We start from the raw sequence: 27,258 nt of genomic DNA on the forward strand, positions 1-27,258 counted from the left end.
ATTTTTTCAACTTGCTGAAAATGCACTTTTCTGGTCAAAAAGACAGCGGAAACCTCACACACACTCAACAGGGTGCCCAGAACAGCCCAAAAATGGCATAAAATGCCAGTATTAAATTTTGTGATTTTTGAAAAAAACGTAAGGGGTTAGTATGTCGTTTTTTTCAATTTTTTCAACTTGCTGAAAATGCACTTTTCTGGTCAAAAAGACAGCGGACACCTCACACACACTCAACAGGGGGCCCAGAAGAGCCCAAAAATTGCATAAAATGCCAGTATTCAATTTTGTGATTTTTGAAAAAAACGTAAGGGGTTAGTATGTCGTTTTTTTCAATTTTTTCAACTTGCTGAAAATGCACTTTTCTGGTCAAAAAGACAGCGGACACCTCACACAAACTCAGCAGGGGGCCCAGAAGCGCCCAAAAATGGCATAAAATGCCAGTATTAAATTTTGTGATTTTTGAAAAAAACGTAAGGGGTTAGTATGTCGTTTTTTTCAATTTTTTCAACTTGCTGAAAATGCCCTTTTCTGGTCAAAAAGACAGCGGAAACCTCACACACACTCAACAGGGGGCCCAGAAGAGGCCAAAAATGGCGTAAAATGCCAAAGTTTGAGGGTGTTGATTTTTGAAAAAAACGTAAGGGGTTAGTATGTCGTTTTTTTTCATTTTTTTTCAACTTGCTGCTAATGCACTTTTCTGGTCAAAAAAACACAGGAAACCTCACACACACGCACGAGGGTCCTGAGAAGCAACCAAAAACAGCATAAAATGCCAGTGTTTGAATTTGGTGATTTTTGACAAAAAACATAAGGGGTTAGTATGTCGTTTTTTCATTTTTTTCAACTTGCTGACAATGCACTTTTCTGTGAAATTCATGTGAAACCCTGCACAGCACCATTTCAGTCACCACCGTGGCCACTCTTTGTATGCAATTTATTTCATTTGATAAAGGCATACACTTTAGCATGAGATCAAACTTTTATAGAACAAACGTACACTTTCCCTACTTTGCTGGACTAGCCATGATATCAAATCCTTCTTCAGTGTCCTCCTAGTAGTCCTGTTCGGAATAGAAAGCTACACACACACACAAAAATGGCAGCAAAGATGAAATAGAGCCGAATCTCTGAAAATAATTTCATGTATGATGTCAGATATACTGTGGTCGTTTAGGTCATTACAATAATACTAAGATAGATAAGAATCATTCATCTGTCTGTACAGCACTTTTGGGAAAGCAATGGAAACGGTAATGGAGGAAAAAAATATGCAGGACAGACATGAACAAAAAAACAAAAAAAAGCATACTTAGTATACATTTAGTTGAAAAAGTTTTTTAGGAAAATTTCTGAACATGCATTCACTTTATTTCATATCATAAAGTCGTATATACAAAGTAGATTAGAGGCTTAATTGAGGCTTAATGATTGATGAGCAGCAGAAGATTATTAGTATTCCCAGTATTAATTGATGAAACTACATCAATGTTTTCAACACCAAAGGTTAAATTTCACCAAATAAAAAAGCACTATATACTTATGATAGTTTAAAAAAGACAAATATGAAACATTATGCTTTATAGGTCAAGCTTCTTTTGATCGCCGTATTTGTATTAGTAAGATTATGCAAAAAAATACATAAGCGTTTCCCGTGAAACTTTGTACAAGGATGGCGTAAATATCAAAGAAAAAAATATTTTTTTTTAATAAAAAAAAGATGCCCAAGAATGAGTCTTATTATTCTTATTTAAGCTATCTTCCTTGAATCCGGCAGTATCTCAACCGGGCGCTTCCTTGATCAATATTAAAAAGTCGGTTTGGTTAATTATTCGTGCACAGGATGAGGCAAAATAAAATAACCAAACCCGGTGTGGCACACAGGGAAAAAAAATAAAAACACAATTTTTTTTTTTGCAGTTTTGATAAATGTAGAACCACTGTAAACAAAATGTGAACATTTGTCGAAACATCCACTTCTATCGTGTTGCTTGTGTTATTACTTGTGTTATTTATTTTTCCTGACCAATACACCACATGGTGGTGCTCTTTTTAAACCCCTTAAGTCAAATTGACTTGAAATTTCTCACACAACTTGACTACACGAGCTAACGTCTGCAAAAAATTAGCAACTTTGGTTTAAAAACATGGCCGTCACAAAGCAAAATACTGTATTTTCCGGACTATAAGTAGCATTTTTTTTTCATAGGTTGGCTGTTCCTGCGACTTATACTCCAGAGCGACTTAAAAATGAAAAAACTGTTTATGTTTATTTTTTGTGTAGCTGAATAACCATTGTGTTAGCATATCTTACACCTATTCAGCCTGTTCTATATTCTGTTATTATTGTTAGAACTTGCCTTCCAAGATGACGTAATGTCTGTTTTGGTCAAGTTTGTCAAATAAATTAACCGCAAAAAATGCAGCTTATACTCCAGTGCGACTTATGTAAGTTTTTTTCTACCTAATTATGCATTTTTGGAATTTTGCGACTTATACTCCGGAGCAACTTATGTAAAATAAATGACCTGCAAAAAATGCGACTTATACTCCAGTGCGACTTCGTGCGTGTTTTTTTCTACCTAAGTATGCATTTTTGCCATTTTGTGACTTATGTATGTTTTTTTCTACCTTATTATGCATTTTTGGCATTTTGCGAATTATACTCCAGAGCGACTTATGTAAGTTTTTTTCTACCTTATTATGCATTTTTGGCATTTTGCGAATTATACTCCGGAGCGACTTATGTACGTTTTTTTCTACCTAATTATGCATTTTTGTCATTTTGCGACTTATACTCCGGAGCGACTTATGTACGTTTTTTTCTACCTAATTATGCATTTTTGTCATTTTGCGACTTATACTCCAAAGCGACATATGTACGTTTTTTTCTAGCTAATTATGCATTTTTGGCATTTTGCGACTTATACTCCAGAGCGACTTATGTAAGTTTTTTTCTACCTAATTATGCATTCTTGGCATTTTGCGACTTATACTCCAGATCGACTTATGTAAGTTTTTTTCTACCTAATTATGTATTTTTGGTATTTTGAGACTCATACTTCAGAGTGACTTATGTAAGTTTTTTTCTACCTAATTATGCATTTCTGGCATTTTGAGACTTATACTTCAGAGTGACTTATGTAAGTTTTTTCTACCTAATTATGCATTTTTGGCATTTTGCAACTTATACTCCAGAGTGACTTATGTAAGTTTTTTTTCTACCTAATTATGTATTTTTGGTATTTTGAAACTTATACTTCAGAGTGACTTATGTAAGTTTTTTTCTACCTAATTATGCATTTTTGGCATTTTGAGACTTACACATCAGAGTGACTTATGCAAGTTTTTTTTCTACCTAATTATGCATTTTTGGCATTTTGCAACTTATACTCCAGAGCGACTTATGTACGTTTTTTTCTACCTAATTATGCATTTTTGGTATTTTGAGACTTATACTCCAGAGTGACTTATGTATGTTTTTTTTCTACCTAATTATGCATTTCTGGCATTTTGAGACTTATACTTCAGAGTGACTTATGTAAGTTTTTTTCTACCTAATTATGCATTTTTTGCATTTTGCGACTTATACTCCAGAGCGACTTATGTATGTTTTTTTCTACCTAATTATGCATTTTTGGCATTTTGCGACCCATACTCCAGTGAGACTTATGTATGTTTTTTTTCTACCTAATTATGCATTTCTGGCATTTTGCGACTTATACCTTGGAGCGACTTATGTTATTTTTTTTCTACCTAATTATGCATTTTTGGCATTTTGAGACTTATACTCCGAAGCGACTTATGTATGTTTTTTTTCTACCTAATTTTGCATTTTGCGACTTATACTCCGGAGCGACTTATAGTCCAGAAAATACGGTACCTTGTCTTAATAGCATGCTAGCATGCCTTCCAAAGCAATATGAGCACAACTTACAGGGGCCACCACTAATGTCATATACAGTTGTGAAAAAAAATGATCTATTTTGTTCTGTGGTCTTGGCAGAGGTCTGCGCTCCACTGGGGGGCGTTCCAATTCTTCTGCAGTCAAGTCAAGTATGATTGTGAAAGCAGGTTTGTGTCGTGTAGTAAGCACTGTGACATGAATGGAATGAAATGGGTCATTTTTAGTGATTGACGTACTACAGTCAACATTCCCATCATGGAGCTCTACTTTTCTATGACATTGTAAAAGTTCCGCACTGTGTGGGAAGTGTGGCTTTTATGCCATTTTTTTTTATGCCACAGATGTAATCAGATTACTCTACAGCACACAGCTGGGCTCATTGGAGCAGTCATTGTTGCTATGGTTACTGTCCACATCCTTCTTCCTCTGCTCCCCGCCTGCTTGCTGATGATGATGATGATCGCTGCTACCAGCATGACCGTGGTGGGGGGCAGGGGAAGAAGGTCGCTTGCTATGCCCCTGGGGGCGGCTCTCGCTTTGGGGGTTGGCGTGAGCGTGCCCTTTGGGGTTGCTATGGAACTCCCCTTCCACGTACCCCGATTCTCTCTTGGTATCGTCCAGTAGCTGGAAGTTGTCGTATTGGTTCCTGGTGATGATGTCGCTTTCTGCTACCACCTGGAGGTAGGCTTGCACGCGGTGGTGGCGCACCCCCGCTTCCTCGTCGCTGAAGTCGATGACTCTGCATTCGTAGGTGCCCTCGTCGGATGACTTGACCCGGGAGAGGCGGAGCTTATGGGAGATGTTGCTTCCTACGACCTTCACTACCTGGTAACCAATGAGAAAAATATATCAGTGACTGTATTATGGCTGCTCAGTACAATATGGCTTAAATGAACAGAATGTTTTATGATACAGTTCTCTTCTTTTTACACTTAAACATCTTAATGTTAAGATTGTTATAACATAGCTTGTACAGTTTAGAGGTTTAATGAGGGTGACTGTTTCTTTAGGTCTATTTCCATGATTTCCTGTGGGAAAAAAAAAATGCTGTGGATGTTCCAAACAGGCCCCAGCGCCACTTCTAATGACTCGCTAGCTCAAAGTGTTTGTTTCTCACATGCATTCATTAATTCGTGTTGGGAAAAAAATCTAGAACACATTTGCATATTCCATCTTTAACATCATCACAACGCAGAACAGAGATTCAATATAAAGCTTATGAGAGTGTGAAAATTTATACTTTACAATTCATTCACGTATTTTCCATGTACAGTTCTATGCTTTGGTTACCAAGGAAACCAGAAGGGAAATACTGTAAGTGTACTTTATGTTTTCTCCTTGCTGTACTTAGAAGTGAGGCTGCATTGGCCATGAAAGTCATGGAAGATAAAGGGAACTTGTTGTGCTTTAGAAAATAAATATATAACTCCAATTCTTTATGTGTGTGTGTATGTGTGTGAGAAATGGGATAAGCAACAAGGACAATCAGTCTAATCAGGCAGAAGAAGACATGTAAATGTAATCAGGATGAGGTTGTGCCTCATGCCATCATGTACAATTACAGAGAAGAAGGGATGTTATTCACTCACACTTATCTTTGTAGCATCCTTTGGCATCTCCTCCTCTGGAGCTACCTGGAAAAAAAAATCAGTGAAAAAGTAAAGAATGCCAATTGGATAAGAAAACTAAGTGATATGATATCATAGCTAGCGCCATATGCAGTTGTCTCTTATTTATTGTTGTTGGTTCCAGACATGATTGCGTCCTAATTTCGTGGCGCAGCACAAGGCGCACCCCACAAAGTGGTAATTTGTTCCAGTGCATCACTGAGTGCAGCCAATTTGGTGATTTAGTAGACTGGGGGGGCTGCAGGGAGATGGACATGATGGCGCACCAGGGGAGGTGTCCACATTTTCAGCTTGGCACAGTGACAATTTTGTGACAAAACTGTGCGCCTAAGGTGCGCTGAAAGCTCGCCAGCTCCGACCTGGCCAACAGTCAGCACAGACTGATGACATGTGCCCACTGTGCGACTGTTAGTCAATTTACTGTTTTGTAGACTGCGCTTCGCCTGCGCCATTTTTGTAATGTGGATACCTCCACTGGTGCGCCACCACACCCATCTCGGCACAGACTGATGACGTGTGCCCACTGTGCGACTGTTAGTCAATTTACCGCTTTGTAGACTGTGCTTCGCCTGCGCCATTTTTGTAATGTGGACACCTCCACTGGTGCGCCACCACACCCATCTTGGCACAGACTGATGACGTGTGCCCACTGTGCGCCTGTCAGTCAATTTACTGCTATGTAGACTGCGCTTCGCCTGCGCCAATAATACACCAGGTTGGAGCTGGTGAGTTTCTAGGGTAACTTTGGCATGCTGTTTTAGTAATGTGGACACCTCCCCTGGTGCGCCACCACACCCATCTCGGCACAGACTGATGACGTGTGCCCACTGTGCGCCTGTTAGTCAATTTACTATTTTATAGACTGCGCTTCGACTGCGCCAATAATAGACCAGGTTGGAGCTGGTGAGCTTCTAGGGCAACTTTGCTGTGTTGTTTTGTCATGCTGTTTTTGTAATGTGGACACCTCCCCTGGTGCGCCACCACACCCATGAAAGTACCACTATCTGAGGTGCGCCACAAAATTAGAGCCCTATAACCCCCCCTGATGCTAATATATATAAAGTATTGGATGTATTGCTTTCTTTGACATTGACGCTACCTCATTGGTTTTCCATGGCTGTCTGTCTGTCCAGTCCACATGGTTCCGGATGTACCACCACTGGATTTCTAGGGAGTAGGAAGGGGTCCCGGCTCCCCTGAATGAGCAGGCCATTTCCACGTCTTGACCTCTGTGTGCGGTCACATCGTGAGGCACCTCCGTGAACATGGCTGGACAAAGAAGACGGAGAAAAGGCGAGCACAACAAAAGTCAAAACAACTCCGCAAAGTCCAATCTGGACGGAACCTGTTTTATGGAATCAAATACTACTGGCTACACGTACAAGCAAAAACATTGTGCTACTGAGTAAGAGTTGCAAGTTGAATCAAGAGTAAACGATAACACAGATTTCAGGCATCAATCTAACACCTGCTCTCCACACGCTAGCATGTCTGCTCGGGCTTAAAATATTTGTCTCCTCAGTGAAACATGTTTTTTTTTTATATCCTTAAATAACTGCAATAACATTGCAGCACACAGTTAATGTTTTTAAATCATTGCTCTTTAAATGAACTCGTTCATGCACAAGACTGCATGTTGATGAGTGTATTAAAACTTTCATTAATTTTCTACCGCTTATCCTCACAAGGGTTGCGGGGGTGCTGCAGCCTATCCCAGCTGTCTTCAGATGAGAGGCGAGGTACACCCTGGACTGGTTGCCAGCCAATCACAGGGCACATATAGACAAACAACCATTCACACTCACATTCATACCTATGGACAATTTGGAGTCGCTAATTAACCTAGCATGTTTTTGGAATGTGGGAGGAAACCGGAGTACCCGGAGAAAACCCACGCATGCATGGAGAGAACATGCAAACTCCACACAGAGATGGCCGAGGGTGGAATCGAACTCAGTTCTTCTAGCTGTGAGGTCTGCGTGCTAACCACACGATCACCGTGCAGCCCTGTATTCAAACTTTAAAATGTAAAATCTTTCAAAGGTAAACTTATGATAGATAAAACAGTCTCTTTCTCACTGCGATTAGTTGTGAGTTAACTATGCACAACATACGATTAACCGCGATTAAATATGTAAACCGATGGACAGCCCTCATACTAAACCACTTTTTGTAATATGACAAATGTAGTAGTCAAATTAGTCAATTGTATTTGGAAGAAGCTGTTTACAAGCAGACAATGCAATGTTGCTGGATAACAAACGAGGATAAGCAATAACTGGTTATATTAGTGGTATCATAACTTTGTCATTGTTTTACATGAAGGACATATTCCACAATTAAATCAGGAATCCTTAAATCTTTCAAAGCTAAACTTATGATGAATAAAACAGTCTTTGTCACTGCGATTAGTTGTGAGTTAACTATGCGCAACATATGACTAACTGCGATTAAATATGTAAATCGATTGACAGCCCTCATATTTAACCACTTTTTGTAATATGACAAATGTAGTCCCACAAAATTATGACATTTTTGTCATTAAAATATGAGTGTAAAATGATCATAAAAATGATCACATTTTGCAATATTTATTTTTTTCCCGTATAATATTACGTGAAATATAATATGAAACATGAACACATGTTTCTTTCCCTTTTCTGTGCATTATAACATGAGACAATGAGGTAATATAGCTGGCTAGCAACGGGCGTCATGGGAAATACCTATTTTGACACTAAAGCCCTCACAAAAAAACGAGGAAAAAAGTGTTCCGTTTACATAACTGACTTGTATATTAACCAAACTACAGCAATATTATTATTGTAGCAGAAAACATGAACAAATATTTTTATCATATGCTGGAAGACACAGCCATCCTAATGAGAGTGGTAAGATACTGCAACTATTACATGTTATCATCAGTGTATGTGTTAATACATGATCACAGCATGTATATCAAACCGTGTTATGCTAACTGCTAGCTATGCTAGCTATGCTAACTTTTTTTTAGAGGGCTTCATAGTCAAAATAGGTGTATCCCAATGACAGCATTGTAAGCTAGCTGAAATTAACTAGCTGACAATTATATCATAATAATGCACAGAAAAGGGAAATAAATATGTGTTTATGTTTCACATAAGGATTATGAATGATGGGCAAAATTCCCCCAAAAAGTGCAGTTCTTGACTCCAGTACATTACATTACGGATTAAGGATTGTGGTTGCAGCTGTGAATGATGCTGATTCTGCTCAATGCGGCTGCTGCTGCATCAGGCCTCTTACTTACAAAACACCCACACACACCCACACACTCGAAAAAGCTTCTAAAAATGGTGCCACGGTGTAGCATGGCTCATTGGCTATTACTATGCTAATTGCGACATTATATGTGCATCCTCGGTGTGTGCGCGTGTGGATCTTTACTGTTCAATTTCCTCCTCGTGTATCCTCTCATTACAACACTAATTTAATTAATATTCCCAAATGGACTGCTTAAAGAAATAATATAGCTGAATGTTTTCCTATACAACAGAGGTATGTAATAACGCTAATAATGCTATATTTTCAAGTAGGTATCCAAAACTGACATTTTCTCAAATGAATTGTATTTCCCATGTATTGCCCACAATAGTTTCAATCAGATCAATATAATCTAATCTAAAAATTTAATTTAAAAATCAGGCTGCACGGTGGTCGAGTGGTTAGCGTGCAGACCTCACAGCTAAGAGACTCGAGTTCAATCCCACCCGGGTTTTCTCCGGGTACTCCGGTTTCCTCCCACATTCCAAAAACATGCTAGGTTAATTGGCGACTCCAAATTGTCCATAGGTATGAATGTGAGTGTGAATGGTTGTTTGTCTATATGTGCCCTGTGATTGGCTGGCTGGCCACCAGTCCAGGGTGTACCCCGCCCTTCGGCTGAAGACAGCTGGGATAGGCTGCAGCACCTCCTGCGACCCTCGTGAAGATAATTAGTACAAAATGAATGAATGAATTAAAAAATCAGATTAATCACACATTTTAACAAATTAGTCATGATTAATCACAATGTCGGAAATATACCACTTTTTATTGTATTTAATGAATAGAAAGACAATGAGGATATATATTTGTATATATAAAAGGGGGCCTATTATGCAAATTTTCGACCTTTTGTATTGAGTTGTGGACTCCTATAGAGCAGCTACACACAATAACCACCACACAAAGCTTTATAGTTCTTCCAGGATCTGCACCTATTCGGCTGTAGTTCTTTGGAGTTTGTGGTTCTGGTAAAAACGGTCTGTTTTAATATATATGCCTGCAGGCACGCCCACTCCGCTGTGATTGGTCACACTCGCGAGGACTTCCTGTTTGTGCCGCTAGCTGCAAACGGTTTAGAAGTTGATAATAAACAGTGATGTATCTTTTTAAAATGTCAGCTTTTAACATACAACCGTGGATTCCGAAGTAGAAACTGGACAGTCTGAAGTTTTTCAGGAAAAGGTTACTTCAAATGCTAGGTTACTGAAATGCTAGTTGTGGTCTGATAACCATTGTGGGAATAACATGCTGTCATTGTTTAGTGGTAGTATGGTGTGCTTCATTTTGTGGTGTTTATCCTTCTTCTACCAAGGACCTTCCACACTAGCCTGGTGCTTTTCACTTCCCTGCTGTTTTTGGCTGCAATCCCAACTACTTGCCTCAGTGCTGCACAGGCTTCCCCTCTATTCTAATCAAATAGAACACTAAAAAGGTTAAGAGGAGAAACCAGGCTCTCTCAGCCAAGTAAACATGCTTTTACTTCTTTGTTATCCAGCAACATAGCATTGTCTGCTTGTAAACATGCTTATCCTCATTTGTTATCCAGCAACATTGCATCGTCTGCTTGTAAACATGCTTATTCTCCTTTGTTATCCAGCAACATTGCATTGTCTGCTTGTAAACATGATTATCCTCCTTTGTTATCCAGCAACATTGCATTGTCTGCTTGTAAACATGCTTATGCTCATTTGTTATCCAGCAACATTGCATCGTCTGCTTGTAAACATGCTTAGACTCCTTTGTTATCCAGCAACATTGCATCGTCTGCTTGTAAACAGCTTCTTCTAAATACAATCACATACTCCATTAGTCATATCATCAACTCAGCATCCAGACCAGTCTTTCCTTGCTTTCATTTAAATAAATAAAAAAGTGCATTCCAGTTTTTACTTTTAGGGAGTACACGCCCAGACTCTCGTCAGGAATAATTATCCACTAATGAATCTCATAATAATCTTCACGGTCTAGTGATGAGCCTCTCACAGTATGGCGGCACACAGCTGCCATACTTTACTCAGAGAATCACCTGTAGCAAAATGAAGTGTAGCAATGAAGTCCAAATGGAAGCTAATGTGGAATGTGTTCACATGTTAACATTTGCTAATGAGCTGGCGGTGTCACATGACACAGCAGGAAGTCCATGTTTAAGATCGCTAATTCAGCATTTCATCATTTCAACACAACACAGCACATTGAGTCTGGAAGTATTGTTTGGAAATAGCAAAACAGAACAGAAGCATAACATAATTAGGAGATACGAAGTCATAATTAGGAGATTAAAATGATGAGAGAAAAAAATCAAAATTAAGAGATAAGAAAATCTAAATTATTAGATAAGAAAGTCAAAATTAAGAGATAAAAGTCATGAGAAAAAAAGACAAAATTATTAGATAAAAAGTCAAAATTAAGAGATAAAAGTCATGAGAAAAAAGACAAAATTATTAGATAAAAAGTCAAAATTATGAGATTAAAAATCAAAATTATGAGATAAAGTAAAAATTATGAGATTAAAGTCATAATTATGAGAAAAAAAGGCAAAAATTATTAGATAAAAAGTCAAACTTGTGAGAATAAAAAGTCTAAATTATGAGATAAAGTCAAAATTATGAGATAAAAGTCATAATTATGAGGAAAAAAGCAAAAATTATGAGATAAAAAGTCAAAATTATGAGATAAATGTCAAAATTATGAGATTAAAAAATTCTAAATTATGAGATAAAAAGTCAAAATTATTAGTGTAAAAGTCATAATTATCAAAATTACGGATCAAATCCAAATTATGAGATAAGAAAGGCAAAATTATGAGAGTAAAAGTCATGAGATAAAAAGGCAAACTTATAAGATAAAAAGTCAAATTTATTAGATAAATGTTGAAATTATGAGCTAAATAGTCAAAATTATGAGATAAGAAAGTCAACACTATGAGATGCAAAAGTCAAAATTATGAGATGACAAAAAGTCAAAATTATGAGATAATAAAAAGTCGAAATTATGTGAGTGTGGTGTGAATGGTTGTTTGTCTATATGTGCCCTGTGATTGGCTGGCCACCAGTCCAGGGTGTACCCCACCTCTTGCACAAAGTCAGCTGAGATAGGCTCCAGCATGCCCATGACCCTCGTGAAGAAAAGCATTATAGAAAATGTATGGATGGATGAAGTCTGAATGATGAGATGAAAAGTCATGTGGTAACTATTGTCTCATTAATGTAGCATGATTGACACCTCGATAGAGTGAAGCTGCGAGGGCCAATGTATACGCAAAAATGAAAACAAAATCCAAAATCAATGTCTGGATAGGATTTGATGACAAAATCTGTCCTTTTTTTTCCGAGCCGTGGAAGATCACAAGATGGAGCATCTTTCCAGCAGGTTTATCCTCCAGGGCTGACCATGCAGTGAAAGAGGAAGAAGCCTAATCAGCACTCAGCATCTAATCTGCCTGGTCCCTCTAATGCACCTCCTGTGTCCTCTCCTGCACAAGGTTGGACTTGACAAACAGCAACAAGGCACCTTAAATTTACAGCTTAAAGGTGAGCCATCCCTGCTGGGCCTGGATCACCACAACCAAAGAAGGGGAAAGGAGGGGAGGAAAACAAAAAACTAAATCAGCTTGAGCATGTTTGTTTTTTTTTTTCATTCCTTATACATCCATTACATCCCTGCCAGCGGCTTATACACACTGTAAACAAATATTAACATGGCGGCTCATATTTCTTGAAAACAAGAAAAAGTTTGGGGTGAGAAAAGGTTATTCTCTGACAGCACACTTCTACAAGTAAATGGTCAAAATTATGAGATAAGAAAGTCAAAATTATGAGAAAAAAAGTCCAATTATCAAATAAACAGTCAAAATTATGAGATAAAGTAAAAAATCTGAGATAAAATTATCTCATAATTATGAGAACAAAAACTGAAATTATGAGATAAAAAGGCAAAATTATGAGATAAACTTCAAAATTATGAGATTAATAAGTCAAAATTATGAGGTAAGAAAGTAAAAATTATGAGATAAAAGTCATAATTGAGAAAAAAAGCCGAAATTATGAGTTAAAAAGTCACCCTCGTGAGGAAAAGCGGTAGAAAATGAATGAATGACTGAATGAAAGTCAAAATTATGAGATAAGTAAAAATTATGAGATAAAAGTCATAATTATTAGCAAAAAAAGCCGAAATTATGAGATAAAAAGTCAAAACTATGAGATAAATGTCAAAATTATGATATAAGAAAGTAAAAATTATGAGTTAAAAGTCATAATTATGAGAAAAAAGATATTATGAGATAAAAAGTCAAAATTATGAGATAAAAAAGTCAAAATTATGAGATAAATGTCAAAATTATGAGATTAAAAAGTCCAAAATATGCGATATGAAAGTAAAAATGATTATTGGAAATTGGAATATTGGAATTATGAGAAAAAAAAGCCAAAATGATGAGTTGAAAATTCAAACTTATGAGAAAAAAGCCGAAATTATGAGATAAAATATCAAATTTATTAAATAAATGTCGAAATTATGAGATTAAAAAGTCAAAATTATGCAATAAGAAAGTCAAAATTATGCAATAAGAAAGTAAAAATGATTAGATAAAAAGTCAAAATTATGAGATTAAAAAAATCTAAATTATGAGATAAGAATGTCAAAATTATGAGAGTAAATGTCATAATTATGAGACTTATAAACACCCCCTCCCATGCTCTTCCTCCCTGAGGGTTACTTGTGTGCCGTTCAGGTTCTCACGGGAGGCCACCTGACAACCAGGATAAAGGAGTGGACCGGCTGCCAGCGTGCTGAGATCCACACGAGGTGGAAGTGCATATTCCTCCACAGCAGCAGATGTACAAGGAGGTCACAGGGGATTTAAACAACAACTTCCTTCCCTCAGTGCGTCCATTAAAGCTGACGTTGATGTATGGATGGAGATTACAGCGCAGACCGACGCTCTGCTTTAGCTCCCAATTAATGTTGGCAAACATGGACAAAGAGGTAAGTGTAGTCAAGGTCTTCTCCAAAGACATCTCTCTATCAAAATCCAACACTGTGTTATCCCATAAGGAACGGAAGGGAGATACAAATAATCTGTTCCCGGGTCAGTTTGCCATTATTACAGAAACGTGTAGAACCCTTTGTATAGGCAGTGTTTCAACATCCTTCACTGTCATCCATCCTTTTTCTATTTGATATGCCGCTTATCCTCACTGGTATGCTGGAACCTATCCCAGCTGTATTAAGGCCAGAGGCTGGGTACACAAAAAACTATTCCAAACTAACCTCCTAAAATGAAGGAGCACAATGTGGGACTCTTAAAAAAACCTCAGCATACATTTACACGAGTAAGCACATTTTTACACAATATGAACACAGCACAGCCAGCAGGCAGTAGCTACATTTACGGGTGTAACCACCAAGGGGTGGGGGGGGGAGGGGGGGCTAACTCATAATTTCGGCTTTTTCGTCTTTTTTTCTCATAATTCTTATCTTATCTTCGATTTTTTAATCTCATAATTTCGGCTTTTTTCTCATAATTATAACTTTTATCTCATAATTTTGACTTTAATCTCATAATTTCGACATTTATCTCAATTTTGACTTTTTATCTCATAATTTCTGCTTTTTTTCTCATAATTTAGATTTTTTAAAATCGCATAATTTTGACTTTTTAACTAATAATTTCAGCGTTTTTCGTTTTTTTCTCATAATTCTCACTTTCTTATCTCATAATTTCGATTTTTTAATCTCATAATTTTGACTTTTTAATTCACAATTTAACTTGAACTTTTTTCTCATAATTATGACTTTTATCTCATAATTTTTACCTTCTTATCTCATAATTTTGACTTTAATCTCATCATTTCGACATTTATCTCTATTTTGACTTATCTCACAATTTCATCTTTTTTTCTCATAATTTTTACTTTCTCATAATTTTGATTTTTTTATTTCATAATTTTGACTTTTTAACTCATAATTTCGCCTTTTTTTCTGATAATTATGACTTTTATATCATCATTTTTACTTTATCTCATAATTTTGACTTTAATCTCATAATTTCGTCTTTTTTTCTCATAATTTTTACTTTCTCATAATTTTGATTTTTTTTAATCTCATAATTTCGCCTTTTTTCCTCATAATTATGAGTTTTATCTAATAATTTTTACTTTATCTCATAATTTTGACTTTCTTATCTCATAATTTTGACCATTTACTTGAGTGTGTTGTCAGAGAATAGCCTTTTCTCACCATGAAACCTTTTCTTGTTTTTCAGGAAATATGAGACGTCATGTTAATATTTGTTTACAGTTTGTAATCGCCAAATCGCTCTTTTTCTATGACAAATGTGCTTACAGGAAGTGTCAATGTTTTGCAGTCACAAGATGGCCTTCTCTTTCCGGCCTGTCGGGGACTGCAACATTAATTCAGCAGTCGGGCTTGATTCCACAGTGAGTGGACACGTGTGGTGTCTTTGTTCACACTCCCACTGGGCAGCGACGAGGCTCTCCACGGTGGTGCAATCAGGCCCGGCGACTTGCATGCAGGCCCTCCTCTTGTCTAACATAAGCTAATGAGCTTGACTGTCACTTTAAATCGCTACTACTTTTATCAGCGTTTCTCTGACACTTGATGCTGAAGTAGAACTTGACATTCTGTACTGCTGGACTAGGAGGATGGAGGGAAAAAAAAAGTTGTCAATAATGAAAGTAGCACCTTGCTGGCTGAGTGTAACCTACTCACACTCTCTTTGGAAGAAAGTCATCTAAATGTAAATGTGATACTTTCATATCACATACATGAAAGTAGCAGCAGGAGGAGGAAGCCAACGCGGGGAAGTCGGCTCAGTGGAAGTTTGCCTCAAATATGGCTGATTGTTTGATATGCTGATATATGATAATAAGCATGGTATTGGAAGATTACGATGTATATATTTCATGAGTCGCATTATTAATTATTTAATGGCATTTTAATTTTCATGTTGTAACGCAGTCTTTATATGTATTTAATTATAGGATAAAATACATTCATAACATTCATAACTTATTTAATTTTGCCATAAATATTGGCAAAAAACTCCATAGCATAGTATTATTTAAAACAAAATAATAATAATAATAATAAAATAAATAACATAATAAATAAATAATAATAAATTTAAAAAAATAATAATCCAAAATATATATTTTGTTACATTTTAAAATATAATTTAGGTAATTTATAGTTAGACAATATCTGTCGATTTTCAATAACTTTCAATAATAAAAAAGTTCAAAAATAAAATTGAAAAAATAATCCAAAAATATAATTTAGCTAATTTAAAATGCAATTTTTTTTAAATTAATAAAAAATGTAATTTAGAAAAATATAATAATAATAATTTAACATTTTTATATTAATTTCCTTCTTGCACAAAATACCTTCCATCGTAATTATGTATATTTTTTGTAATATATTTTCATGGATTCATTTAATACACATGTAATATCTTTGGATTTAATTTTAGCAGACACAAAAAACTCCTGCATGTTAGTGGTGTATTATTTTCATAACTTTCAATAATATAAATAAATAATTAATAATGACAAATAAAGCAAATTAAAATAAATTAAATACTATAAACCACTGAAGTATATATATACTACGTATATATACATATATACACACGTATATATATATACACACGTATATATATATATACACGTATATATATATATACACGTATATATATTCACGTATATATATATACACGTATATATATTCACGTATATATATATACACGTATATATATATATACACGTATATATATACACGTATATATATATATACACGTATATATATATACACGTATATATATATACACGTATATATATATACACGTATATATATATATATATATACACGTATATATATATATATATATATATATATATATATATATACACGTATATATATATATATACGTATATATATATATTTGGGGGTTTATAGTATTTTCTTTTAATTCTTTTTATTTTTTATATATGGTGGTTTATAGTATTTTCTTTTAATTGTATATATATATATTTTTTTTTAATCTATATTTTTTTAAATTATGAAATACAAATACAGATCTGAAAACAATGTCAAACACAATATGAGTGTCTCTCTACAACGATACGCTAACGATGCTAATTTCCATGTGAGTATTTTGAGGCTGCAAAGAAGGATGAATGCATCATGTTGGCTCCATAACCATTACTACTCTTTCCTCGCTCAGTGAGACTGCCAACACATCAGTCCTGCCAAGTGTCTTCCCAGGAGAAGCCGGACTCCAAATCCGGATGCCCGAGTGTGTATCTGTCTGTTTGTCTATGTGTGTCTATGTTTGTCTGTGTGTGTCTATGTGTGTGTGTGTGTGTGTGTTTGATGCTACACTGGCAGTAATGTGCCTAATGGAAGATAAGCAACACTCTCACAGACCAGTATTCACAGCAAAGAGGAGGGAGAAACGCATCTAGTCACAGTCAGCGTCCAATCAAAAGCATGTAAATCCACTTCGGAGTTTGATGTTTTTAAAATCATCAAATGATGTTGATTACATGAGTACACAGCTATTTTAGTATATCTTCTCAAGGTTCAATACAATAAAAAGTAGGGCTGGGCGATGAACAGTATCAATATTTTTTAAAATATATCCTTCAAATTAATATAGATTGGATTTGATGTGGAGGTCACATGTTTCAAGATGGCGCCGCCCCGAGTGCTAGCTAGTAAAGACAGCTACGTGTCTTCTTCGTGTCATTGTTGACACTCGGGAGTAGCTGATATTAGCTGTTAGCATCCCTTCACTATGTCAAATGATCGGATATACCCGCGGAAATATGGATTTGAGAGAAAGCAGAGTGGGAGTGAACAGCGAAAAAGACGGTATAAAGGTCTTGAAAGACGGCATCAACCATGCTTACCGTGTGTGGTCATGGGGAACGTGAGATGGAAGCGCTAACTGCGCTAACCCGGCTACAGAGACAGTGAGTGCACCACTATTGCACTGAAGATTGAACAGTATATTAAAATGTTTTCTATATTTATTTTAAAAAGATAATATGCTTTTTTTTCTCTAATATTGTTTGCATTTTTATAAAAATGTGCACACTTTTTTGCGGGGGTCTGCTGGAGCCTTTCCCATTTTTTGATTCCAAAAACATGCTAGGTTAATTGGCGACTCCATAGGTTGTCCATACGTAGGTATGAATGTGAGTGTGAATGGTTGTTTGTAATAGTCATATTTTCGAGATAAAAAAAATCAAAATTATGAGATAAGAAAGTCAAAATTATGAGATAAAAGTCACAATTAAGAGATAAGAAAGGCAAAATTATGAGAGTAAAAGTCATAATTATGAGATAAAAAGGTGAAATTATGAGATAAAAAGTCAAAGTTGTGAGATAAAAGTCACAATTATGAGATAAGAAAGGGTGAAATTATGAGATAAAAAAGTCAAAATTATGAGAGTAAAAGTCATAATTATGAGATAAAAAGTCACAATTATGAGATAAGAAAGGCAAAATTATGAGTAAAAGTCATAATTATGAGATAAAAAGTCAAAGTTATGAGATAAATGTCGAAATTATGAGATAAATAGCCAAAATTATGAGATAAGAAAGTAAACACTGAGATGCAAAAGTCAAAATTATGAGATGATAAAAAGTCGAAATTATGTGAGTGTGAATGGTTGTTTGTTCATATGTGCCCTGTGATTGGCTGGCCACCAGTCCAGGGTGTACCCCGCCTCTTGCCTGAAGACAGCTGGGATAGGCTCCAGCACCCCTGCAACCCTTGTGAGGATAAGCAGTAGAAAATGAATGAATGAATTTGGCAAGCTGGTTCTTCCGTAGCCTAACAAACAAGGCGACGCCATCTATTACAAATTATTACCGTAAAATGTATTGTTTGAAAGGATCCACTGTATTGTTATACTAGCTGTACACTGACTACTCTATATCCAAGTTGACTTTGTATAGCATTGTTTCTTGACAAGATATACTGTCATAAAAAATGCTTGCTGCTAACACACAAAGACAAATCCTAAAGATGAGTTTGGATCCTGGAGGGACGCCTCAGAGAAAGCTTTGGACCAACAATCTTAAAGACGCCTGCAATGATTCCTCCTCTAAACCACACAGACAGCATTTTTGCAGTTGTTCCTTATAAACAGCAGTGATCCTCTCATATAGGAGATCTTTGGCTAGTTTGAGAAGGTAGTAGGTACTAAAACAGTAGTGTGTTTTTTTTTTTAATATTTCGTACCCTTGTGTATGAATCTTGTTGTAGTTGTGGTTAATGTAGTCAGATTGTGTTCCCCGCAGGGAGGAGTCTGATGATGGGAAACAGTTGTTGATGTAATTATGGATGAAAAAGCCAACAAGACTGCGTCATGTTTATTCAGTGCTACTGGGATGCATGCCCATATTAATGGATGTAGTGGAGCGTTTGCTATAAGTTGTTGTCACGGTAATGACTTTTGATGATTCTACAACGCTAACCTGAAGTATTTCTACGCCCATGTAGAGAAGAACGAGGGGTTCTTAAAAGCCTTCTCTCGCAGATGTCGTCTGATTGGTTGGATGACTGCAATTCATTTGGGCTAAGGATTGTGACAGACAGCCAATTGGATCCTTGGGCTCGGGGCCAGTGACTTTTTTTTCTGCAAGGTAGTCGTGTGGTTAGCGTGCAGACCTCACAGCGAGGTTCAATTCCACCCACGGCCATCTCTGTGTGGAGTTTGCATGTTCTCCCCGTGCATGCGTGGGTTTTCTCCGTTCTTTATTATGGTGCAAGGACAGAGGCGTGGGGGCGCCGCACTGCGCCGGACTGTGAAGAGTGTGCTTCCTTGACTAATGATGTTGGTTCAAAAATATACAAGTGTTGAAAATGTCAAGATAAATAATAACGATACAAAGTTATGGACTGCACTGCGGTCTAGCTAGGAGACCCGAGTTCAATTCCACCCTCAGCCATCTCTGTGTGGAGTTTGCATGTTCTCCCCGTGTATGCGTGGGTTTTCTCCGTTCTTTATTATGGTGCAGGGACGGAGGCGTGGGTGCGCCGGACTGCGCCAGACTGCGCCAGACTGCGCCGGACTGCGAAGAGTGTGCTTCCTTGACTAATTATGTTGGTTCAAAAATATACAAGTGTTGAAAATGTCAAGATAAATAATAACGATACATAGTTATGGACTGCACGGCGGTCTAGCTAGGAGACCCGAGTTCAATTCCACCCTTGTGTGTGGAGTTTGCATGTTCTCCCCGTGCATGCGTGGGTTTTCTCCGGGTACTCCGGTTTTCTCCCACATTCCAAAAACATGCTAGGCTAATTAGCGACTCCAAATTGTCCATAGGTATGAATGTGAGTGTGAATGGTTGTTTGTCTATATGTGCCCTGTGATTGGCTGGCGACCAGTCCAGGGTGTACCCCGCCTCTCGCCCTCACCCTCGTGAGGATAAGCGGTAGAAAATGAATGAATGAACCCCCAGGATCTTTAAAGAAGATTCAAATGACTGTCTTAATGCATCCCAACTCAGCAGCAACAGCAGCGAGAGACAGATATGGGTTCAAAGAGAGAAAATATTTTTGCCTTTGCCATGAAAGGATCGTGACAGAAAATGATATTGGATCATATCACCAAGATTTTAAGCCTGGGGTCTTAAACTTAAACAAAGTAATGTCAACGTCATTAAAGAAATAAAAGTGGTCCTTTTTGCTCCGTTACAGTCTATTCCCCTTGAGACTTTTTACTTTCTTCACGGCTCATTTAGCCTTCACTCATTAATTAAGACGATTGATTGGCTGGAATAACAGCCTGGCTGGATAAGCCGGCCTTAATGAGACACTAATTGAAAAGTAGCAGTGGCTCAAATGGCCCTGAGGCAGATAAACACAAGGACGTCACTGCAATCACACCAAATTGTTTATGTATGGGGGACAAAAAGTGGCTTTTTAAGTCTGGGTGAACAACCTACGGCACATGGGCCACATTTGGCACGGGAAATGATTGCATCGGGTCTGTTATGAAATTTGAAAAACGAATAAAACCTAAGAGGAAACGTTATTAACACACACTATATCAATATCAAAGGACTGGGTTTTGATTTTTCTTTGGCTTTTTTCGCTCATACACCTTATATAAGTTGTTTTTACATTTATTAAAGGGGACCTATTATGCTTTTTCCACTTTCTGACCTATAAATGTAGTTACAATGTTGTATTGTTGTCTTAAACAATGCCAAAGTTTCAGATAATGAAGTCTACGCATTTGGAAATTAGCTCTGAAAGAAGTTTGGGTCGGCACTGAAAGCTCGGTTTCTAACACCGGCTCCCTTTGACGTCAAAGTGAGCTACACTTCCTTATATGGGCATGCCTGGAGGTGGGCCGTGGGTGGAATGAATTATTAAACGAAATACAGCTGGAATAGGTGTAGATTCTGGAAGACCTAGAAAGCTTTCTGTGCGTGTTAGCGTGTGTAGCTGCTAAAAACTTTCAAATATTACTTTGTAATGATAATGGTAATGGTTTTATTTCATTTGAACATGCATCAGATTACAATTGAATGCATCACATAATCAGTTCACAGTTCCACATGTCCAAAAGGAGTAGGAAGAAGCAAAGCTTATTAAATCCTACCCCTCCATGTGGTACTTTTACAATCAGTAACTGTTACATTTGTTCACTTCCTGCCTTTGTAATATAATTTAAGTTTTTTTTAAATTAATTTTTAATTAATTAATTTTTTTTTAATTTAATAATTTAAAGATTTTAAAAATATAAAAGATTTGAACCTTTTAATTATTTTTGTAATTTTTGTAATTGTTATAAATTAATAAACTCTAATAAATATTAAAAAGAAAAATTTTTTGGGTTGTAATTTTATAAATTTTTTGTCACGTACCAAAGTACGAGGTGATTTTTTTTTTTGACACCCTGGAACTTAACCCTTAGCTTATTTCAACTTCCATTATTCCAAAATTCCAAATCGGAAGAATTCTTGTTCTAAAGTCACACAAAACTTCCAAGATGGAGTAGCTTTCATATGAGACCTCACCTTCATGACACTTATGACAAGGCTAGTTTGACCCTGGAACAGACGTTTTCCATTTTCATGACTTCCTATCAAAAAATGTCATAAAATTACCAAATAGGCAGAAATCAGGGGTCTTCTATTGTGACAAAAACAGCAGATGATCTGAAGATGCATTACAACAAAGACTTCTACCTCCTTTTTTCCCTCCTCCACCCGCTGGGGAAAAAGAAAACCAAAACTCCCACATTGCCCACACTGTGCCAAAATAGCTCCTGCCGACAAGGACATTATTCACTATGAAAGCAGCCTTCCTTGATGTTATGGATGCAGCGGGCAACCCCTGAGACATTACTCACAACCCTACCAATGATAAATACAATAGATATTTATATTCTCATCACATGGACGCAAAATTCACAACCCCCCCAAAACAAAAAACACACAATGGGCTCAATTTTTTAAGCAGGATGACTTAAATAAAGATAAAGACGAGTGATGGAGTAGGATAGGGACCGGATCAGAACCGGAGGGGAGGATGTCGTGTTCTGTCAGGGGCTTCTTCACTACTGACAAAGAATACTAACTCCCATGTTGAGGAAGAGGAGGACTGCAGCGCTCCAACAAAACAAAACGCTGTCAGTCATAGAAGAAGAGCGGTGCATCAGCACACACCACCGAGCCTCCCCCAGTCATCGCTGAGAAGAACCTCACATCATCAAAAATCTAAACCAGTTTCATCCTGACCGACACATCAAACATCCTTTTAGGAAGAATGCAAATTAGCTGGACACTTGATTAGGTACGACGTCCAATGTAATCCAATGCAAGACATTCATTCATTCATTCATTCATTCATTTTCTACCGCTTATCCTCACGAGGGTCGCGGGGGTGCTGGAGCCTATCCCAGCTGTCTTCAGGCGAGAGCCAGCCAATCACAGGGCACATATAGATATTTTTAAACCAACATCATTAGTCAAGGAAGCACACTCTTCGCAGTCTGGCGCAGTCCGGCGCACCCATGCCTCCGTCTCTGCATAATAAAGAACACACCAGTCATCAACACAAGATGCTAGTTTCGCAATCCGCATAGAGTATGACCACATGAGCAAGTGCCGACACAGCTGAGGTGACTGGTGATTTTCAAAATAAAGCATGGTGAAACAAGATTATTCATTCATTCATTTTCTGCTATCCTCACGAGGGTCGCAGGGGTGCTGGAGCCTATCCCAGCTGTCTTCAGGCAAGAGGCGGGGTACACCCTGGACTGGTGGCGAGCCAATCACAGGGCACATATAGACAAACAACCATTCACACTCACATTCATACCTATGGACAATTTGGAGTCGCCAATTAACCTAGCATGTTTTTGGAATGTGGGAGGAAACCGGAGTACCCGGAGAAATCGCACGCATGCACGGGGAGAACATGCAAACTCCACACAGAGATGGCCGAGGGTGGGATTGAACACAGGTCTCCTAGCTGTGTCTGCACGCAAACCACTAGACCGCCGTGCAGCCCATAACTTTGTATCATTATTATTTATCTTAACATTTTCAAAATTTTTGAACCAACATAATTAGTAAAGGAAGCACACACTTCGCAGTCCGGCGCAGTCCGGCGCACCCACGCCTCCGTCTCTGTACCATAATAAAGAACACACCAGTCATCAACACAAGATGCTAGTTTCGCAATCCGCATAGAGTACAACCACATGAGCAAATACCGACACAGCAGAGGTGATTCTGGTGATTTTCAAAATAAAACAAAATGAAACAAGATTACGATATTTAAAATACTTTTCAAATGAAATTATTTTGAAAACAATCAAGGGCAGTATGTACAGTCATATAATATAATACCTAACATTGTTTTCACCTTCATTTTTAAGGTATGTTGGGTTTTATTTTGAAGTGGCAGGCTGCTAAGATCAATTACATGTAGTGGAAACTACATAAAAAGTATTTTATATAAATATAAAAACATCCCAATCCATGGAATAGGCAGATTATGCATTTCCGAGCATGCTTTGCTGTAAATAAAAGGATCACTTTTGATCGTCTTATGCCTCTTATTACCTCTTATTATACCTTTTAAGGGGTTATTTTGTACAAACATGGTGTAATACTTGTTGTTTGAAGTAATGGACAGTGAAATCATACTTTTGGTCTGAACTTAGTGTCTTTATTTAGCACGGTTGTGGATTTTGTACTGTATGGCAATTTTAAAATGCCAGAGGAGTTGTTCATAACAGAGGAGTTGCTTAATTACGCAGGTAGCCGTAAGCACTTTGTTTGATAAGGTCAGTGAATTGGGCCTACTCACTGCTATTTTTTTTCTAAGCACTTCCACAGCACCTTGGGCCAAATTTTATTCCCAGGCCTGAGTTTAACACGTATGGGTTACGTCCTAGGAGCTCCCTGCTAATGGTTAAAAAGTACAAATAATTCGAATAATCCATGGAAAGAACTCTAAGCCTAAAGTAAACATGTAAAATGCCTCTCGCGGTTAATAAACAGATTTCAAATTCATTTTTACACATTCATTCATTCATTCATTTTCTACCACTTTTTCCTCACAAGGGTCGCGGACGAGAGGCGGGGTACACCCTGGACTGGTCGCCAGCCAATCACAGGGCACATATAGACAAACAACCATTCACACTCACATTCATACCTATGGACAATTTGGAGTCGCCAATTAACCTAGCATGTTTTTGGAATGTGGGAGGAAACCAGAGTACCCGGAGAAAACCAACGCATGCACGGGGAGAACATGCAAACTCCACACAGAGATGGCCGAGGGTGGAATCGAACTAGGGTCTTCTAGCTGTGAGGTCTGTGCGCTAACCACTCGTCCGCTATGCAGGCTGATCCACCTGCATTGTCTCCCAGTATCGCCTCCTGATACTCCTGAGTACCCGTAGAAAACCCACGCATGCACGGGGAGAACACGCAAGAGATGGCCGAGGGTGGAATTGAACCCTGGTCTCCTAGCTGTGAGACACAAATTATTAGAAAACAAAATTTGTTTGGTAAGCTCCCTGACCCTTGACCCTACAGTACATACACAAGTGAAGCCAATCATGAGAGAGGGTATTTAAGTAGCAACATGGTAGCCTCAAAACAACTGTCACATGACCTGAAAGCAAAGATTGTTCAACATCATGGTGTAGGGGCAGGATACATAAGCTAGTTCAGAGATTTCAGCTGTCAGGTTCCACTCTGAGGAACAAATGGAAGACCACAAGAACAGTTCTAGTGAAGACCCGGATTTGCAGGCCAATATAAATCTCAGATGGTGAGAAGAGTCAAACCCAACCCACAGACCACCTCCAAAGACCTACAACGTGATCTTGGTGCAGATGTTATCACTGTGCTTCCGCATCGTGGCCGAGTGGACTGGCCCACGCCTACATATAACCAGTAAACCAGGGGTGGGCAAACTACGGCCCAGGGGCCACATGCGGCCCACCAAGCGTTTGAATCCGGACCGCCAGTATTTCAAAATAGAAACTGGCAACATGACTTGCAAGTTAGATGTCTTAGTTAGTAAAATAACAACAAAACTGAAAAATTAAATGACATAATTTGATTTGATTCGTCTCCAATTCACATGTTATAAAGAAGGGGGGGGTACTGTTGTATTCAATTTTGTTGCCAATGGCTGTTTATTAGATGTAAGGCATTTATTTGACCGGGGGGTTGTTTATAATAAAATAATATATTCTGGAATATTCCTTAAGGCAGGGGTGGGCAAACTATGGCCCGGGGGCCACATGCGGCCCACCAAATGTTTGAATCCGGCCCGTATTTCAACTTTTAACATACAAACTGGCAAAACAAAACTGCAATATTGTCTGATGTTTAAACGGACATGACAACATACAGCTGATAGTATAACACTTTTATACATAAAATTCGACAAATAATTCAAGGAAAATTATGAGCATAAAAGAGTGTGTGTTAAATATATGTTCAATTTTGTTAACTCAATGCAGCCCACGAGTCAAAATATTTGCCCACCTCTGCAGTAAACAGTACAGCGTGTACAAAACACGCAGTAACACACATTATCCCATCTTGTCAAACCATCTTCCTGCTGCAAAATGTTAAGTAAATTGACTTGTGAGCCACTGCCTTTTACTGGATTAATATACTGTATATATATATGTATGTATTTAACTATGCATTATTATTTAGTGGGGGGGGGGGTGGGGTCTATTTAATCAAATGTCATCAAAACCCCCAAAAAGGGAAATGTTATAAATTATATTAATATATTAATGTAATAATTACAAGTCACAGAACAAGCTGGACTGTTTTTATGTAGTTATATCGCTTCAATGAGACTAGAACTACTATGAATAACTGCAATCCACAGTAATAATAATAATAAAAGATATATTACAAAGTGAGTATTTCATCAAGGTAGAACTTTGACTCCTATTACATAATGCATGTGTACCTTTTTTTTTTTAAAACATCCTACAAAATTGTCCTACTATAGTTGAGTGTTTTTCAATGCGTGGGAGTGGATGTCATCACCCACCAGCCATCCACTGGTGATGCATGCGGGCGTGTGCTGCACACCTACCGTGACTGTGAATGATGTGGTTCTCCTTGTGTCCGTGTCCAGTGTGTCTACTGCTGCCGGTGGAGACGCCAAGTTGCACGCACAGTCCCACATAGTGTAAAGTCCCCAGCAGCACCTTTAAGACTCCCATGGCTCCTCTTGTCTTGGCTTTTCTTTTTAAATGTCCCCCCACGCTGTCCTGCTCACATGGGGTGGATGTTCTCCAATCTCTTTTTTTTTGTTTCCTTGCTCTTCCTCCTGCCGCTGTTTTAAATCCACCCGGCTTGTTTGTGTTGGATCTGGAGATGAGATACAGCAAGCAGGCACAAGCTCCAAGTGTCTGCAGTCTTCCTCCTCTAATGTGTCAGCTCACCGGGGGATGACTGACTCCGCCTTTCCCAGCGCTGCCTCGGCTCTATTTGCGGCGGAAGGAGACGTCACCCGAACGAGAGCTGTGCAGCATTAATTATTAGTGGGGGGGGGGGGGGGGGGGGGGGGGGAGAACGCTGGAGCATATTGATCACTCATCTTACAATTACAATTATGTACAATTATTCATTTATCATTTACTTTAAGGGAAACGTGTGTCAGAAAAATACATGGAATGCTGAGGAGCACACAAATGTTGTTGTGTGTCAACAATGCATACATTTAATACATTTTTGAAAGTATCTGTCATATTAAAAAAAAAACACATGGAATGTATAGCAACAACAAATCTACTGTGAGATAATGTAGCATTTTAGTTGTATTTTTTCCTCTGTTAACAATAAAAAATGTATTGAAAATATGTATTTTGTGTT

General features: G+C 37.7%; 1 protein-coding gene across 1 annotated transcript; it reads right to left on the reverse strand.

The window, feature by feature from the left end:
* Positions 1 to 922: 922 nt before the first annotated feature.
* LOC131137551 (V-set and transmembrane domain-containing protein 2-like protein) lies at positions 923 to 26,835 on the reverse strand. The gene is made up of 4 exons (XM_058085651.1): positions 26,477 to 26,835; positions 6,632 to 6,801; positions 5,494 to 5,538; positions 923 to 4,729 (listed from the first exon to the last, which is right to left on the reverse strand). The coding sequence occupies exons 1-4, from the start codon at positions 26,604 to 26,606 to the stop codon at positions 4,262 to 4,264; spliced, it is 813 nt and encodes a 270-aa protein (XP_057941634.1). The 5' UTR covers positions 26,607 to 26,835; the 3' UTR covers positions 923 to 4,261.
* Positions 26,836 to 27,258: the final 423 nt, after the last annotated feature.

Source organism: Doryrhamphus excisus, chromosome 10 (genome assembly GCF_030265055.1).
Source record: "Doryrhamphus excisus isolate RoL2022-K1 chromosome 10, RoL_Dexc_1.0, whole genome shotgun sequence".
NCBI classification, from domain to species: Eukaryota; Metazoa; Chordata; class Actinopteri; order Syngnathiformes; family Syngnathidae; genus Doryrhamphus; species Doryrhamphus excisus.